We start from the raw sequence: 18879 nt of genomic DNA on the forward strand, positions 1-18879 counted from the left end.
TTGTATGGCAATTAAATTACATAAATTTATATCTAAATCAGGTCTACATTATATCTAATTTATAGATAAATTTGAAGTGGAGAAACTAAAAATCTCTAATTTATATTACTCAAAGATTAAAATACACATACACAAATACACAAATACCTAGTACATATTTATTCACATTTTTTATAATTCCAAGCAAAATTTTAAAAAATGAATACAATAATATATAAAAAGATAGTATATGATAAACAAGTGGAGTTTCTTCCAGGAATGAAAGGTTGCTTTACCATTGGCAAATAAATTAATGTAATTTACCATATCAACAAATTAGTTAAAAAAAGACACCATATGCTGTAAATAGATGCAGAAAAATAAATTGACAAAAACACATTTGGACTCCTGATAAAAACTGACCAAAACAGGAGTAGAAGGGAACTGCCTCAACCTTGTAAAAGTCATCTACAAAATCCTACACTTAAGATTAAATGTAAAGATAAAAAAGTGATTTGTTTTTGTCCAAGAATAAGACTACGAGGTCTACTCTCACTACTGTATTCAAGCTTGTTTTGAGTGTTCAGGTCACTGTGATCAGGCAAGAAAAAGAAATAAAAGCCATCCAATTTTAAGTAGAAACAGGGAAAGCTGTCTTTATTCATAGATAATATAATCATCTATGTTGAAAATCGAATGGAATCTACAGAAATGCTACTAGAACTAAAAAGTGAGTTTCAAAAGTTTGAAACATAGAAGATAAATATAAAAAATCAAATTGTATATACACTCACAATCAAAAATTGAAATAAAAAACATATAATCTGTAATAGGATTAAAAGCAATGCAGTACTTAGCAAAACCTCATAAGAATGTAAAAGGCTGCATATTATCAAAAATTCCATAATATTGCTGAGAAAAATTTGAGAATAATGAGGTAAAAGGTATATACATTGTTAAAGAGTCAGGAGACTCAGTATTGTCGATATGGCAGTTTTTCCAACACAGATCTCTAGATACAATGCAATTACAACTAAAATCCCAGAAGATTTATTTGTTGTTGCTGATTGACAAGATAATTGTAAAATTCATATAGGATGCAAAATACAACAGCCAAAACGACTTAAACATTAACAAAGCTGGAGGGTGATTACTACTAGACTTTATGATTTTTATACAGCTAGAGTATTCAGAACAGTGTGCTCTCCCTGCAAAATGAGACAAACAGATCTATAAAACAAAATAGGGAGCACAGAAACAGATCCATACATATATGGAAACTTGATTGTTGACAAAGGTGCATAGGCATTTAAGTGGAACAACGATAATATTTTTAACAAATGGCATGGGAAAAAAACAGATTTAAAAAAAAAAAGTCTTTGATTCACCCCTTACATGAAATATGTCAAATAATTCAAAGTAAATCATAGATCTAAATGTACAATCTAACTAGAAATCTTCTAGAAGAAAACAAGAAAAAATTTGTGACTTTGATTAGCCAAAGCTTGATTTATAAAAAGCATGATTTATAAAAGAACAAATTGATAAAGTCGACTTTGTCAAGGTTTAAAACAGCTCATTGAAAGACACTGCTGAGGGAATGAAAAGACAAGCCTCAGACTGGGAGAAAATTTTTGAAAAACATCTGTCTGATAAAGGACATGTACACAGAATACACAAAAATTATCACAACTTAATAAGAAAGTAAAAACACTAAAACTGGCAACTTATTTGAACAGAAAAATTACCAAGAAAGATGTAAATATGGCAAAGAAGCAAATGACTAGATGTTCAAAAACATAATTCATTAGAGAAATGCAAATTAAATACACAATGAATGACTACTGCACACTTATTAGAATGGCGAAAAGTATAAAGATCATTCCAGTGCTGGCCAAGATGCGGAGGAAGTGAGCTCTCAGACACTGCTAGTGGGAATATAAAATGGAGCAATCCCTTTGGAAAACAGTTTGACAGGTTTTTAAGAATGTAAACATGCACCTACTGTAAGGTCCAACCATTCTACTCCTAAAAAATTATTTTTTATCCAAAAGAAAAGAAGATCTATGTCCAAACACAGTCTTGTGAGTGAATACACATAGTAACTTTATTAGTGATAACCACAAAACGGAAACAACCCAAATGTCTATCAACCAGGGAATGGATAAATTGTGCTTCACCCATAAAATGGAATGCTACTCACCAATAAAAAGAAATCAATTACTGATATGCATAACAACATAAATCAATCTGAAAATAATTATGTTTGGCTAAAAAAAGTCAAAAGGTGTACAAACTGCATGGTTATATATATATATGTATATACACAAAGCATTAAAAAATTAAAATCTGTACTAACAAGATGCCATGCAATGGTCATCTGTGTGCATAGGAGCAGGTGGAAAGTATTACTTGGGGTTGCTAGGAATTTCTGGGGTGATATATATGTTATCTAGGAAACCCTGGTGGCATAGTGGTTAAGAGCTACGGCTGCAAACCTAAATACTGGCAGTTCAAATCTGCCAGGCGCTGCTTGGAAACTCTATAGGGCAATTCTGTGCTGGCCTATAGGGTCGCTATGAGTCAGAATCAACTCCATGGCAACGGGTTTGGTTTGTTTGGTTGGTTGGTTATACACGTTATCTACATTGATTAAGGTGATGTGTGATAGCTTCACAAATGTAGAAGCCCTGGTGGCATAGTGGATAAAGTGCTCAGCTACACACTGAAAGGTCCCGCTCCATGGGAGAAAGAAGTAACAGTCTGCTTCCGTAAAGATTACAGTCTTAGAAACCCTAGGGGCAGTTCTACTCTGTCCTATATGGTTGCTATGAGTTGGAATCAACTTGACCAAAAAAGGTTTGGATTTTTTTTTTTTTTTTGGTATGTGTTGGAAAGGAAAAAGAGCAATGCAAACTCACATACAGTGCTGGTGAGATTATAAATTTTCCTAAGCACCTTGGAATATAGAAGCCTCACTGTCTTTTATGACCTGTCCTCACAGACATCACCCCATAACTTTGGCCATATTCCATTGCTCATACAGATCAACCTTAACAGAATATGGTTGATTATTTCAAAAGGGTGTGAATATCAGGAGGTGGGGGCCATTAGGGGCCATCTAGGAGGCTGAATAATATAGGAGTCCAGCCTTGGGCACCAATTATTTCTGCCCTTCCCACATGCAATATACATTCATCCCCTTCTGTGGCCCCCAAAAGTATCATCCTATTACATCACCAGCTCAAAGTCCAGAAACTCAGGAGATCCAGGTGTGGATGAGACTCATAAGGTGTCATTCCCTAAGTTTATACAAATAAATAAACAACAAGCATTTATTATTTCACACTGTTTCTGAAGGACAGGAATCCTAAACAGCTTTAGGGATGGATCTGGCTCAGGATCTCTTGTTGCTGTCAGGATGTCTGCTGGGCTATAGTCATCTGAAGGCTTGACTCTGGCTGGAGGGTCGGTTTCCAGGAAGGCTCACTGACATGGCTCCTGCCAAGAGGCCTCAGTTCTTGTGACTTTCCATAGGAGGCTTCCATTCCTCACCACACAGTCCCCTACACAGGGTGTCTCACAACTTGGTAACTGCCTTTCCCCAGATCAAGCGATCTGGGAGAAAGAAAAGAGGCAGAATTCACACTTTCTTTTATGACCTAGTCTCAAAAGCAACATGCCATCATTTGTCCTGTTGTTCTATTGGTCATACAGGTCAAACCTAATACTATGTGGGAGGAAATTATAGACAGAAACAAACACCAGAATGTGCGGATTATTGGTGGAATATTGCAGCCTGGTTACCACAGACTGATAATCAAAGACAAAACAGTTTTTATATTGAAAAATGTACAGGTCCATTTACAACGGGTAAGAAATGATTTGGAAAAAGGTAAGGCAAAGTGGAGAATAAGATTGGTGCTTTTGTAACCTTATTTGTACATTTTGACAGAGGTTGGCAAACTACAACCTATAGGCCAAATCCAACCTACCATCTGTTTTTGTAAATAAAGTTTTTTGGAATACAACCACACCATTTACTTACTTATTGTCTATGACATCTTTAGCAAGGCAATGGCTGAGCTGAGAAGTTGAAACACAGGCTAACACACAAAGCTGAAAATATTTCCTCTACAGCATTGCCACAAAATGTTTTCAAGCCTTGCGCTAAGGTATAAAGAGAAAAGGCTCAAAACTATGGAAGTGGAAAAGGACGTTTAGGTGTTCCAAAGATTTCTCAGTGTTAGATAATTGAACGGAATCATAAAGCTCAACAGAACATACTCACATAATGCTTTCAATGAATTAAAAAAAATAAAAAAAACTAAAAACTGTGATACACATGAGAAAGGGAATTTATGTAAACAGTCGGGGCCCAAGAGACATTCAGGAACAAATTCCAAATGTCATTCTTAATTGCACAAAGACATGCTTCATCTTTAGACTGAACTGCTGATATCTGTGTGATAAAACACGATTTCAGGGGAGCTCCAGCAGTTTCCAGCAGTCTCTTATGCCCACCTAATCAGGTGATGAAGAATGGATGTCTAACTAGTTGTCTCAGGTACAAGCTGTCAATAAGCAAAGTGGCCCCTTTAAACAGCACACTATAAATTGGTTAGTTAGTTAGTTGGTTAGTCAGCTAATCCACAGTTAATCCGAGAATAAGAAAATGATTTTAAGTATCCCTAAAGATAAGCAAAGAACTGCCCGGTTAACATGGCTAAAATAACTCCATCCTTCTCGGGCATTCTATGTGAGATTGTAGATGTCATTATGGAGGAGCTAAGAATTAATACATGGGAAAAATTGAATAGAATTACTTGTTGCAGAATATGTGATTTAAATTCTCAGCTATCTTATCAAGATTCAAAAGCAGAGATTAAATTTAATAAAATAAGAAATAAAAGTTTCATTTTTTTACCGGTATATTGATGTTATGGATTGAATTGTGTCCCTCAAAAATATGTGTTGTAAATTCTAACCTCTATGCCTGCAGTTATTTGCTATGTTAATGAAATAGGATTCATGTTAAATTGTACCTTGAGTCAATCCCTTTTGAGATCCAAAACATTAAACAAGCAAACCAGTGAGCAGAGATGGAATAAGATAGATACCAAGACACATGGAGATTTCCAAGGAAATAGGAAGCAGAAGCTGAAGAAACAGCAGCCATTCTCCAGAGCTGACAGAGAAAGACTTCCCCTGGAGCCAGCATCCTGAATATGGACTTCTAGCTTCCTATTTGTGAGAAAAAATATTTCTGTTTGTTAATTTCACCCACTTGTGGTATTTCTGTTAGAGCGGCACTAGATAACTAAGACAGTTGGTGTGGTAGGAAACACTCTAAGATCGTCCCTAAGGTTCCAGCTTCCTGGTATAAATGCTCCACCTTGAGTGAGAGTGGGACTTGTGAATAGGATGGAATGTCACTCCTGTGATGAGATTAGGTTACATGGCAAAGGTGAGAAAAATTTTCAGATACAATTAAGTTGATTTTGACATAATCAAAAGGGAGGTAATACTGGATGGGCCTGATCTAATCAGATGAACATTTTAAAAGAGAGTCTAGAGGTCAGAGATGGACGAAATCAGAGACATTTTTTTTCTGGCTTTGAAGATGCAAGCAGCCATGATGTGAATTGCCTATGGAGAAGGGTAGCCACTAGTTGCTGTCAGCCTTAGTCTGAACAAAATAAGTAATGAAATTCTGCCAACAACCTGAATGAGCTTGGACAAGAGCTCCAGCTGAGAATGCAGTCTGGCCAAGACCTTGACAACAGCTTTGTGTGAACCTGAGCAAAGGACCCAGATAAGCTGTTCCCAAATTCTGCCCAATGGAAGCTGTAATAACAAAGGTGCTATTTTAAATCTCTAAATGTACAATAATTTGACATATAGCAACACAAAATAGATATGCTTATGATAACAGGATTAACTTAATATAAACTGACATGTGGTAATCATGTTTTGTTATTTGGTGTGTTTGTGTGTTTTGCACATTTTCTTACCTCTCGTCCCTTTGTTCTATGCCCAACACAGAGATATTTACTCAACTAGATACTTCCATGTACATTAGCCCATTTCAAAGAAGAAGAAAAAGAAAAAAGTGCCTTTCCCCAGAGAGTATATAAGAGATTTTGTGTCACATTAAAAAAAAAAAAAAGGCTGAGAGAAAGCCCTACCAATAAAAAAAATGCTTCTTCCCCCCTTATTGAAGACTATAAAAGATGAGAGAAAGCAGTCAAGTGAGCATGGATCGAGTGCATCTAATATAATGTGATCATGCTGTGAAAAAGATACTCTCCCTTGGATGACCAATATCTACATTCAAGTCAACACCTTCTGTTATCAGTGCCCTGAAGCGTTATGGTAGCTGAAGAAACATCTCAACTGTTATTGGAGGGCAAGGGGAATTTTCTTCTTCCAGTGGAGATAATTTTTGGCATGAATTACCCTCTAAAAGTAGACATCTCCCATCATATTTAACACCATCTGTTGCCCACTCCTCTTGGAACTGTAATAAATGTCTGTGAGCTCTCAGATGGGGCTTGAAACACCTGAGAGAGTAATGACATGAAAGAGAACAACCGTAACCTATGCTTGGATGTGGCTAAATATAAACAGATAGATTTCTCTTGCTCTTACAGAGAAAACGACTATAAACAGCAAAATCAAACCAAGAAACAGCACCTCATGGGAGGAGGACAGGGAGATGGTACACTTGAGACATGGAACTTGATTTTCATTATATGCCTCTATATTGTTTTGGTTTTTAGTCAAACTAAAAGTGTATTACTTTAGAAACACATGAACAATAAAACCAGAAGATTTTAAATATTCAGAAAGTGTGATATGTAATTTCTCTAGTCAAAGGTCAAGCATTTTAAAATCTGCATCTTTAATCAATTTGTGTGCATTTTTCCTAAGTGAATCATCATAGAAGAGCACGAAGCGTTCAGTACTGTAGTCCTATTTTATTTATTCTTTAATAAATAAAATCTAATAGGTTTTTTCCTCTCCTTGTATCATGGATTGAATTGTGTCCTCCCAAAATATCTGTCAACTTCCCTAGGTCCTGCTTCCCACTACTATATGATTCTCTACCATTTTGTCATCTGATGTGATTTCCCTATGTGTTATAAATCCTACCACTATGATGTTAATGAGATGGATTAGTGGCAGATATGTTAATGGGATCTAGAAGGTTAGATAGTATCTTAAACCAATCTCTTTTGAGTTATAAAGGAAAGAAACTACCAGAGAGACATGGGAATTGATCTCATACCACCAAGAAATCACCGCCAGGAGCAGAGAGTGTCCTTTGGACCTGAGGTTCTTGTGCTGAGATGCTCCCAGACCAAGTCAAGACTGCACACAAGGACCTTCCTCCAGAACCAACAAAGAGAGAAACCCTTCCCCTGGAGCAGGCGCAATGAATTCGGACTTCTATATTTCTGGACTTGAGAGATAAACTTTTCTTTGTTAAAGCTATACACTTGTGGTGTTCCTGTTATAGCAGCACTGGATGACTAAGACAACTTGATTCTTTATATATTGAGATCAATTATTACATATTGATTGTTTCCATTTAAATATAAAACTATGAAGCAAATAAGGATGTCAAGAAGGATCAATAGTTGGAAAATATGCCCCTGGTGATAGAAACAATGCTGGAGGTCGAATGATAGAATTTCGCAAGATCAATGACTTCTTCATCGCAAATACCTTCTTTCACCAATATAAACGGTGACTATACACCTGGACTTTGTCAGATGGACACACAAAAATCAAATTGACTACATCTGTGGAAAGAGATCGTGGGAAAGCTCAATATTGTCAGTCAGAAGAAGGCCATAGGCCAACTGTGGAACAGACCATCAACTGCTCATATGCAAGTTCAAGCTGAAGCTGAAGAAAATCAGAGCAAGTCCATGAGAGCTAAAAAATGACCTTCAGTACATCCCACCTGAATTTAGAGACCATCTGAAGAATAAATTTGATTCATTGAACACTAGTGACCAAAGACCAGACAAGTTGTGGAATGACATCAAGGACATCATACAAGAAGAAAGCAAGAGCTCACTGAAAAGACAGGAAACAAAGAAAAACCAAGATGGATGTCAGAGGAGACTCTGAAACTTGCTCTTGAGCATCGAGGAGCTAAAGCAAAAGGAGGGAATGATGAAGTAAAAGAACTGAACAGAAGACTTCAGAGGCCCTCTTGAAAAGACAAAGTAAAGTATTGTAATGACATGTGCAAAGAGCTGGAGATGGAAAACCAAAAGGAAAGAACACGCTCAGCATTTCTCAGGCTGAAAGAACTAAAGAAAAAATTCAAGCCTCGAGTTGCAATAGTGAAGGATTCCATGGGGAAAAGATAAAACAACGCAGGCATATCAAAGGAAGATGGAAGGAATATACAGAGTCATTATACCAAAAAGAATTAGTCAATGTTTAACCATTTCAAGAGGTGGCATATGATCACGAAGCGATGGTACTGAAGGAAGAAGTCCAAGCTGCTCTGAAGGCATTGGCGAAAAACAAGGCTCCAGAAATTGATGGAATATCAATTGAGATGTTTCAACAAATAAATGCAGTGCTGGAGGTGCTAACTTGTCTATGCCAAGAAATATAGAAGATAGCTTCCTGGCCAACTGACTGGAAGAGATCCATATTTAGGCCTATTCCCAAGAAAGGTGATCCAACCAAATGTGGAAATTATAGAACAATATCACTAACATCACACTCAAGAAAAATTTTGCTGAAGATCCTCCAAAAACAGTTGCAGCAGTATATTGACAGGGAACTGCCAGAAATTCAGGCCGGTTTCAGAAGAGGACATGGAACCAGGGATATCATTGCTGATGTCAGATGGATCCTGGTTGAAAGCAGAGAATACCAGAAGGATGTTTACTTGTGTTTTATTGACTATGCAAAGCCATTCAACTGTGTGGATCATAGCAAATTATGGATAACATTGCGAAGAATGGGAATTCCAGAACACTTAATTGTGCTCATGAGGAACCTTTACACAGATCAACAGGCAGTAGTCTGACAGAACAAGTTGGTAATGAGTGGATTAAAGTCAGGAAAGGTGTGTGTCAGAGTTGTATTCTTTCAAAATAAGTATTCAATGAGTATGCTGAGCAAATAATCCAAAAAGCTGGACTATATGAAGATGAACAGGGCATCAGGATTGGAGGAAGACTCATTAACAACCTAGGTTATGCAGATGACACAACCTTGCTTGCTGAAAGTGAAGAGGACTTGAAGCACTTACTAATGAAGATCAAAGACCACAGCCTTCAGTATGGATTGCACCTCAACATAAAGAAAACAAAGATCTTCTCAAGTGGACCAATGAGCAACATGATGATAAACAGAGAAAAGACTGAAGTTGTCAAGGATTTCATTTTCCTTGGATCCACAATCAACAGCCATGGAAGCAGCAGTCAAGAAATCAAGAGACGCATTGCATTGGGTAAATCTGCTGCAAAGGACCTCTTTAAAGTGTTGAAGAGCAAAGATGTCACCTTGAAGACTTAGGTGTGCCTGACCCAAGCCATGGTATTTTCAATCGCATCACATGCATGTGAAAGCTGGACAATGAATAAGGAAGACCGAAGAAGAATTGACACCTTTGAATTGTGGTGTTGGCGAAGATAATTGAATATCCCATGGACTGCCAAAAGAACAAACAGATCTGTCTTAGAAGAAGTACAGCCAGAATGCTCCTTAGAAGCAAGGATGGCGGGACTGCGTCTTACATAATTTGGACATGTTGTTAGGAAGTATCAGTCCCTGGAGAAGGACATCATGCTTGGCAGAGTACAGAGTCGGTGGAAAAGAGGAAGACCCTCAATGAGGTGGACTGACACAGTGGCTGCAACAATGAGCTTAAGCATGAGAACTATTGTAAGGATGGCGCAGGACTGGGCAGTGCTTCGTTCTGTTGTGCATAGGGTCGCTATGAGTCGGAACCGACTCGACGGAACCTGACAACAACAACAAGGACATGAAGCACTGAAATTATGTTGATATATATTATTTGGTGTTGTAAATTTTACTTAAATATTTCTGCAGAGATAATTTGCGAGAAAAGATGCGTGAAACTACAATATATTTAATATTAAACACATAAAATCTAAATATTCGTACCATTCTTCATCTCCATGCTTAATAAATTCAAGTATAGGCACAGAAATTTAATCAATTTTAAAACACATGGATTCAAATACATACAAAATTGTATAAGACAAAAAACTGAAAAATTTGCAGACCTAAGAAGTAGATAATTAGTAACAATATGAGATAAAAGGTAAACCTGAACCCGCATTGTTCCCCGGCCCCAAGAAACACTTCAGTAAGTTATTCCTTACAGATAAAACCATGTTTCTTCCCACAATCTTCATCCAAAATAATATCGCTATCATACAATATGCATTTCTGTGGATTTAGAGCTGCAAACAATGGAAATCTGTAATGAAGACAAAAATATTAGCATCTGGGAAAAGGGTATGGAAATGCTCAGGTGCGATGATGATTCAGATTAATGATAGAACTTTCAGACGCATTTCAATTAAATATTAACACACGGAATCATTCTTTTCTTTTTAAACTATGGTTTTCAGTTTTCAGATTACATTGTTGCACAAACCTTAGTTACTCCCTCTTAAATAAATAGCATTGGGACTAGAGATTTTTTATTATTGTTCTTGTCTTTGTTGTTAATCATTCTGATGCGTAATATACTTTATTTTGTTGAAAAATGCATTACCTGACTTAGTCTAGAGAAACAAACCAGAGCTTATAATTCACCATTGTATTATGTGGAAATTACATGTTTATGGATGAAAATAAGATTCAAGATTTACAAGCATACAGAAGATAAACCCAGAATATTTGAAACATTGGGAGCATGTTGAGAATTTTGGCTCCACCAGAATAAAGAAAGGAAGGCGTATCCTGCTGTATCTGGACTGCCGGGACTACTGAGTCAGTGCTCGTGTGTATGTGAGGATGTGAGGATGTGTGCCTGTACGTGCACGTCTATGTGTTTGCTCCAAGGAAAAACGGAAGCAAAAAAGTCAAAAGTTATCTTATGGGCCCAGAACACTAAAGTTCATGTGACCTGAGCATGAACTTGAATTTTCTGGATTGGCCTGCAATTGTATTCTGCTACACTATTCTCTTTTCTGTAACCTCACGCCCTGGGCATGCGATTACTGCAGTGCTCCTGGGTGTTACCTGCACTGATGAGATCTAAGCATAAACTCAGAAAGAGTAGAAAGGGCAGCACCAGGCTGCCAGAAACTTACAGATCCCGGGAGAGAGCAGAGCCGTCCTCCCACAGCCACGCACCACGTCTTTCATTGTAAGTGGGTCCAATCCAGTAATAACGGTCATCGGAGATCCTAAAGCTCTGTTTGTAAACAGAGACAAACACTGTAATCTAACTTAAATGTACCCTGGGAACAGTGTGCTTTTAAGAAAGTTAATGTCAGAGCATCAGAATCAGCCTATCAAACGCACAAACTGAAATCATTCCTGACTTCTAATTTAGAAGGTACTTTTTGGCTTATATTTCTCATTTAACACACCCATTCATTTATGCAGGAAAAGTACCACAAAATCTGACGAAAGGTGTAGAAAAATTGTTATAAAAATATAGAAAACATTCTCTATTCCGTGAGTTAGAGTCCTCCTGAATATCCCTGTACAGGGGATCCGAAACCCCAGCCGGAAAGTCTGTAAAATCAACACTATCTCGAGGGAAAAATCTCCTGGGTATGACCTACTTAGCCTTTATTCAGCTCAGTCTCTGCATACATCTAGGGCAATTTATACTTTTTCTTTTTGTTGATAGGTACTGTCAAGTTGGTTCTGATGAAACACTGCCCCGTCCTGGGTCATCTTCACAATTATTGTTAAGCTTGAGTCCACTGTCGCAGCCATTTTGTCAACCCATCTCACTGAGGGTCTCCCTCTTTTTAGCTCACCCTCCACTTTACCAAGCATGATTCCCTTCTCCAGAGACCGGTTCCTCCTGATAAAATGTCCAAAGTATGTGAGATGATGTTGCCATCCTCGCTTCCAAGGAGCACTCTGGCTGTACTTCAAGACAGATTTGTTCGTTTTCTGACAGTCCATTGTATATTCAGTATTCTTCACCAACATCATAATTCAAAGACATCAATTCTTCTTAGGTCTTCCTTATTCATTGTCCAGCTTTCACATGCATATGGGGTGACTGAAAATATTGCAGCATGGTCAGGCACACCTTCGTCCTCAAAGCGACACGTGTGCTTTTCAACACTTCAAAGAGCAGGTTTGCCCAATGCAATATGTCATTTGATTTCCTGACTGCTGCTTCCATGGGCATTGATTGTGGATGCAAATAAAATGAAATCCTCAGCAAATTCAATATTTTCTCTGTTTATTGTCATGTTCCTTATTGGTCCAGTTGTGAGGATTTTCAGTTTATGTTGAGATATAATCCATACTGAAGACTCTGGTCTTTGATCTTCATCAGTAAGTTCTTCAACTCCTCTTCGCTTTCAACTAGAAAGGTTGTCATCTGCATATAAAACATTGTTAATGAGCCTTACTCCAATCCTAATGCTACATTCTTCTTCATATATCCTAGCTTCTCAGATTATTTGTTCCACATACGGTTGAATAAGTATGGTGAAAGAATACAACTTAAACGCAACCTTTCCTGACTTTAAGCCATGTGGTATCCCCTTGTTTTGTTTGAACGACTGCCTCTTGGTCTATGCACAGGTTTCTCATAAGCAGAATTCAGTGTTCTAGAATATTCATTCTTCATAATGTTATTCAAAATTTGTTATGATCCACACAGTTGAATGCCTTTGCATAGTCAAAGAAACACAGGTAAACATCTTTCTGGCATTCTCTGCTTTTGGCCAATATCCATCTGACATCAGCAATGATATCCCTCATTCCACATCCTATTCTGAATTGGGCTTGAATTTCTGGCAGTACTCTGTTGATATACTACTGAAACCATTTTTGAGTGATTTTCAGCAAAATTTTCCTTGAGTGTGATATTAACGATATTGTTAGATGATTTTGCATTCTGTTGGATCACTTTTCTTAGGGATGGGACCTTAGGAATTGTTTAGGAATTGGTCATTTTTATGACCATACCCTCTACATTTACCTAATTATAAAAGAATTTATAAATTCAATTAAAAGAACTAAATATTCCAAAAACATTTAGTTGGTTCTTTGAATAAAATGAGTTAAACAATGATCTATTACTTTGAAGCCATCCAGAAAATTCCTTTGACTTCATCTGGCATATTGATTTTATTCCTAGATGTAATTCTTTGAGTAATGTTATGTAGGTTTTATAATGATTACTTCAAAGTACAGACTGTTAATAATCTTTGTTCAAATATGACCACCATTTACTCTCTGATTAAAGACTGGGTTCAAAATCTTCAGCTTACTTAGATATTATGTTTTCTGGAACAAAGAAAATGTGGAAACACGAGTACATACAAATTCATCTTTGCTTTCCAGCCGAAGTAGACTGGAATTGTGAGAAGCACAGAAATCCCTACTTTCTGCCCAAGTTTTTACTTCATTGGAAAAGAAGTAACAATTGCATCGGTAGCCAATCCACTTCTCTTGGCAAGTACAGCAGCCAGAGCCTAAGAAAAAAAAAACAAAATATGATTGATGACTTTGGAGATTTCAAGAATGAATGCTTATTCATTCAAACACCATTTGCTCTTTATTTTTTCCTCTACAAATAGTCTTTGAGCACACACTACTAAATACACTGCAGTTTGCTATGCTCAGGATTGTAAATGTGAGCAAGTCAGATGTGATCATTTTCCTCATGGAGATTATATTCTAGAGATAGAGTAAGACATACAATTACCCATCATTTATCTATCATATTTCATGATAATTCTGGTAAGTATACAAAAAGTGTAGTATATTAAAAGAACACACAACAGGGTGTGAGCTAGAGGAAGGTTAAAAGAATCTGTTTTGAGGAAGTGACCAAAAGCTGAGCTACGCAGTACAAACAGGAGTTAACCAGATCAAAGGGAGATGATTTAAAAGAGGAAAGCATTTTATCATATTTCCTGAGTCAACAAAAATACTGATGAGAATCTGATGTTTTGGATTTTTTTTTTCCCAAAAATGAAGAGAAACAAAACAATTGGTATGAAGTTTGATAATAGAGTTTAGCAGTGATAATGTCCTCAAAATTCCTTATCCTCGGTAACAAAAGACATGACATATTGTAGATACTTGCGTGTTAGCCAAATAAATGGCGCTGAAATTGCATAAGAGATAAATTAAATGCCATGTGGTCACAGAAGGAGAGATAACTTGGAGTGCACTGGGAGAAAGTATATTCATTCGGAAACTGTGCTTTAAGCTGGCTCTTACTGTGTAAGTAGATTTTATAACTGCAGAAACCTGGGCGCTGTATTCTGAGACGTAAATAATGACGCAAGGAAAGGTGCGTAGAGGATGGATTTTCATCGGAAAGTAAGGGCTATGAGCAGACACAGGCAGGGAGTTAGGGTTAACTGTGATATTTACTGTAGTTTATTTATAACTTGTTAGTTAATAATGTGCATTCATAGAGGACAGAAATCTTTTATTTCACGCTATTATTATCTTTATTCCTTTTACATATAAATGCCGTGCTTTGAATGTAATTGAATCATTCTTACATTAGAGAACTGTGGAGCGAGACTGTCCTAAAATTAGGGAAATAAACTAATATTACTATATGTGATATGCCATCACGCTCCTCTTTGTAAAAAAAAAAAAACACAAGAAACTGTCTAATTTAAAATTCTACCAAACTGAGTATTTTCAAACATTGGAGCCTACCTCTCTGGGGTTCTAGGGTGGATCCTGGAGAAGATGTTGGCAGAGTACTTTCTGTGGCAAATGCTATAAGAAATTATTAGGAATTTATGTAATTAAGTACAGTTTTAAGTGTATCCATGATATAATATTACACACTAGCAAAATGCATCATATATTATTATATTATTAAATAGTTTTATCATAGCATTGATCTTTACATGATGCCTAGAAAAACTTACAATTTTTCAATAAAATTCCCAAAGTAGCCATCAACAAAAGGCACACTACTGCCAAGGCTCCAGAAATCAGGCTCCATAAATTGTTCTGAAAAGCTGTAGAAAAAGAGAGAAAAGGCAAAGACTTAAAGACGAAATGCATTGGCTGTAGTTCTGAAAAGCAAAACCACTGAGAGAAAATCCAGAAGTGTCAGGATCCACACACAGATATGTAGAGAAATATTTGAGCCTTTAGGTCTTCTGTGTGCTAAAATAATCAGTCTGCCAATGAACCATTGGGAAAGGAAGACATTCCATTTAAAACTACAATACGATCAATTGGTCTCAATCCACCTGGAGCAAAGGAAAATGAAGAACACCAAGGCCACACGACAACTAAGAGCCCAAAGACAGAAAGGGCCACATGAACCAGAGATCTACATCATCCTGAGACCAGAAGAACTAGTTGGTGCCCGGCCACAATCGATGACTGCCCTGACAGGGAGCACAGCAGAGGACCCCTGAGGGAGCAGGAGATCAGTGGGATACAGACCCCAAATTCTCATAAAAAGACCAAACTTAATGGTCTGACTGAGACTAGAGGAATCCCGGCGGCCATGCTCCCCAGACCTTCAGTTGACATAGGACAGGAACCATCCCCGAAGACAACTCATCAGAAATGAAAGGGACTGGTCAGCGGGTGGGAGAGAGACGCTGATGAAGAGTGAGCTAATTATATCAGGTGGACACTTGAGACTGTGTTGGCAACTCTTGTCTGGAGGGGGGATGGGAGGACAGAGAGAGAGGGAAGCAGGCAAAATTGTCAAGAAAGGAGAGACTGAAAGGGCTGACTCAAGAGGGGGAGAGCAAGTGGGAGTAGGGAGTGAGATGTATGTAAACTTATATGTGACAGACTGATTGGATTTGTAAACGTTCACTTGAAGCTTAATAAAAGTTATTTAAAAAAAAAAAAAACTACAATACGAACATTTTTTTTTTTTTTTTGGTGCAGTAAATTATTCCACAGTGAGATTATCCACTCATTTTCATCTCCACCAACTCTGCAAAGTAAATTTAACAGTAGTTTTTTTTTGTTTTTGTTTTTAATTGGCCAAAAAACTTAGATATCTAGTGCAGAAAGAGGTCAAGAGGCTCCGACTTCTGTTTATGTACTTACATTACAGGCATTTACTTTTATTCTCTCTGGAAAAAATCACAAGGTAAATAGCCTGGTTCCAACTAGGTAGATGAGAAAATTGAGGATCCGAGAATAACATCGTTTTCTCAAGGTATCAAAGCTGGCAAGTGTGCAGGTCAGACATAAGATTCGATCCTGTCTAAGCCCAGTGTCTTTCATGTACCATATTCTACCATTGTCACTGACAATAACACTATTGGTGGTATGTCTTTCTGCTAATCTCAGTACAGGCTCTGCTTTGAGGAATATTTTCCTGCTCATAGCTCTGTAGACCTAGTATAAGACAAAGAGAGAGGAGCACTTTGGAACTGGGGATGAGAGATTCCAAAACCAATGTAGACAGTAATTCTCTGGTGAGCTGAGTTCACTTCCCAGCACATTGAGTTATGATATAGAACGACCCATTTTTTTGCTCTTACCCAAAATCACTTGCTTATAGGCTTTTTCCTGAACAATTCAACTTTAGGAGATTCTGCATTGGCTTTAGCACACTCCCAAAGAGTAATGTCAGTTACAACAGTGCAATGTTCAAATCCTTAGTTTGGGTGAGATTTGGGAGTCGCAAGACAAGTGCTAAAAAAAATTAAATGCTTTTGAGAATTGTATCATTTATATTTAGCATTATCTTTTTATTCCTATGCTAGTATTATATTGATCATTATATAACCCGGGGAATTCATTTCTCATTCAGAATTTAGACTTGTCCATATAAGAAACCCCTCTGTTGGAAAAGCTTTCCAGACTATTTATAAATTACAGAATGATGAATCAAGAAATTGAAATAAATGTAGAAGGTGCTGACATAGGGAAAGACTAAAAAATTCTCTGCCGGTTATATCCCTTTCTCTTGAAGCTCTGCCCTAAAATTAGCCATGTCCATGGGGTGCCTGTTTTGGGTCCCTTTATCTGTTGATTTTCTGAGTGGAGGCACACGTACCTGCCATGAGAGATGATGTCCCAGGTGGATGCAGGGAAGCTGCGAGGAGTGCTTGTTGGGGAAGAGTGGTGTTCGATCACAGAGCTGGGCTGGAAGCAAAACAATCCAAAAGTTGTGCATGAAGAAATTATAAGAGAGAAACAGAAAGAAAAAAAATGTGTACTTACATAATGTTCCTGAAGCACCTACTGGTGAGCCACATATGTGTAGTACTGAGCAAGAAGCAGTATAACTACCAGCTTCTTATATGTTCCAGATATCACAATACAGGAAATTCTCACTGTATTTTTGCAATAGAAACCCTTTGATTAGCAGAAAACAAGATGAGAGGGAGTTTGTATTTTGTTTTTACTTTTAGTGTTTCAACCTCAAAGTCATCTTCAATATATATTTGGAAAATATCCAAAAAATGGACAAACAAAAGGTAAATTTACTTACTGCAATAAAATTCTACACTTAATTTTCCTATTTTAATAATAATCAAAAATCATTTTGCACAAAACACAGTTTAAATCTTTTTACATATATTAACTCATATGTTTTAAAAAAGGACTGGATAAGGAATATACTACAAATATCCTACTTTACCAGTGAGAAAAATGAGGCCAAGTAAGACTAAGTAACTTGTCCAAGGTTACTTAAGTTAGAAACTTAAGTAATCTTGATCCAGGGCACACGAGCAATATATTTTAAATTAAACCCATCTCTCTGTGTCTGTATTTTCTGTAGATTTTTATTTCTTTTCTTTTGAGCAGACTAGTTGGTCTAACCATGTCTCATTTCTGTATTTCCTATTCCAGCCTCATTAAATCAACCAGGATTGGCAAAAGAAAAAACATAGAACCAGAGTATCTCCTTGTCTTAGGGTTCTTCAAAGAAATGGAACTGATGAGACCTATGTATACAGAGTGAGAGAGATTTACTTCAAGAGACTGGCTCACACAATTGTGGGGCTCTAAAGCTCCAAATTCATAGATCAGGCAACAGGCTGGAGTCTTCTGCTGGCTCACGGGATTGTGGAGGGCTGGCAAGTCCAAAATCTGTAGGTCAGGCAACAGGTGGAAACTACTGCAGGCTGGTGTCCCAAGACCTGTAGGTCAGATGAGAGAAAAGTACAGAGCTGAGAGAGAAAGAGGGAGTGAGATCTGACAAAGTATCTATTCATAGTCTGAAGGCAGACAATAATCTAAGGAAAGACCACGTTCAACTGGTTGATAACATTATACAAAGTCATTACATTATAGAGCAGCAACTAGTCTAGTTTTTGGCCAAGCCACTGGCAATCATAGCTCAGCCAAGCTGACACATAAAATTAAACACCAGACCCCTCATTTCTGTTATATGTATACAAAAATACACATAGAAATTTGTGCTCTAAAGCTCCCTCACCTGATGGTTACAGTTGTGTCTCAACTTGGCTGGGCCATGATTCTCGGTGGTTTGGCAGTTACAATATAGTTCAACACCTATGTAATGATGTAATCACCTTCATGGTGAGATCTACTATGAGCAGCCAATGAGTTGAAAGGGAATTTCCTTGGAGGTGTGGCCTGCATTCAATATATGTGGACTTTCTGCCAAAGCTTGCTGACCTTTGCTCACTCTGGATCCTCCAGCTGAGTCCTGTTCTGTTCATCTAACCTCCAGTTCTTGGGACTTGAGCTAGCAGCTTACCTTCC

The 18879-nt window shown here is 37.4% G+C and overlaps 1 protein-coding gene across 1 annotated transcript in view; it reads right to left on the reverse strand.

Moving 5' to 3' along the window:
* LOC135231239 (natural killer cells antigen CD94-like) overlaps positions 1–18879 on the reverse strand; it is a 26461-nt gene continuing 7582 nt past the window's right edge. The window contains exons 2-7 of the mRNA XM_064284606.1: positions 17201–18290; positions 15090–15182; positions 14872–14934; positions 13513–13664; positions 11304–11407; positions 1–10462 (exon numbers count right to left, since the gene is read on the reverse strand). Of these exons, the coding sequence (XP_064140676.1) occupies positions 10354–10462; positions 11304–11407; positions 13513–13664; positions 14872–14934; positions 15090–15182; positions 17201–17207 (528 nt within the window). The 5' untranslated portion in view covers positions 17208–18290 and the 3' untranslated portion in view covers positions 1–10353. The remainder of the gene's footprint in view (positions 10463–11303; positions 11408–13512; positions 13665–14871; positions 14935–15089; positions 15183–17200; positions 18291–18879) is intronic.

This window comes from Loxodonta africana, chromosome 4, assembly GCF_030014295.1.
Source record: "Loxodonta africana isolate mLoxAfr1 chromosome 4, mLoxAfr1.hap2, whole genome shotgun sequence".
Taxonomy (NCBI): Eukaryota; Metazoa; Chordata; class Mammalia; order Proboscidea; family Elephantidae; genus Loxodonta; species Loxodonta africana.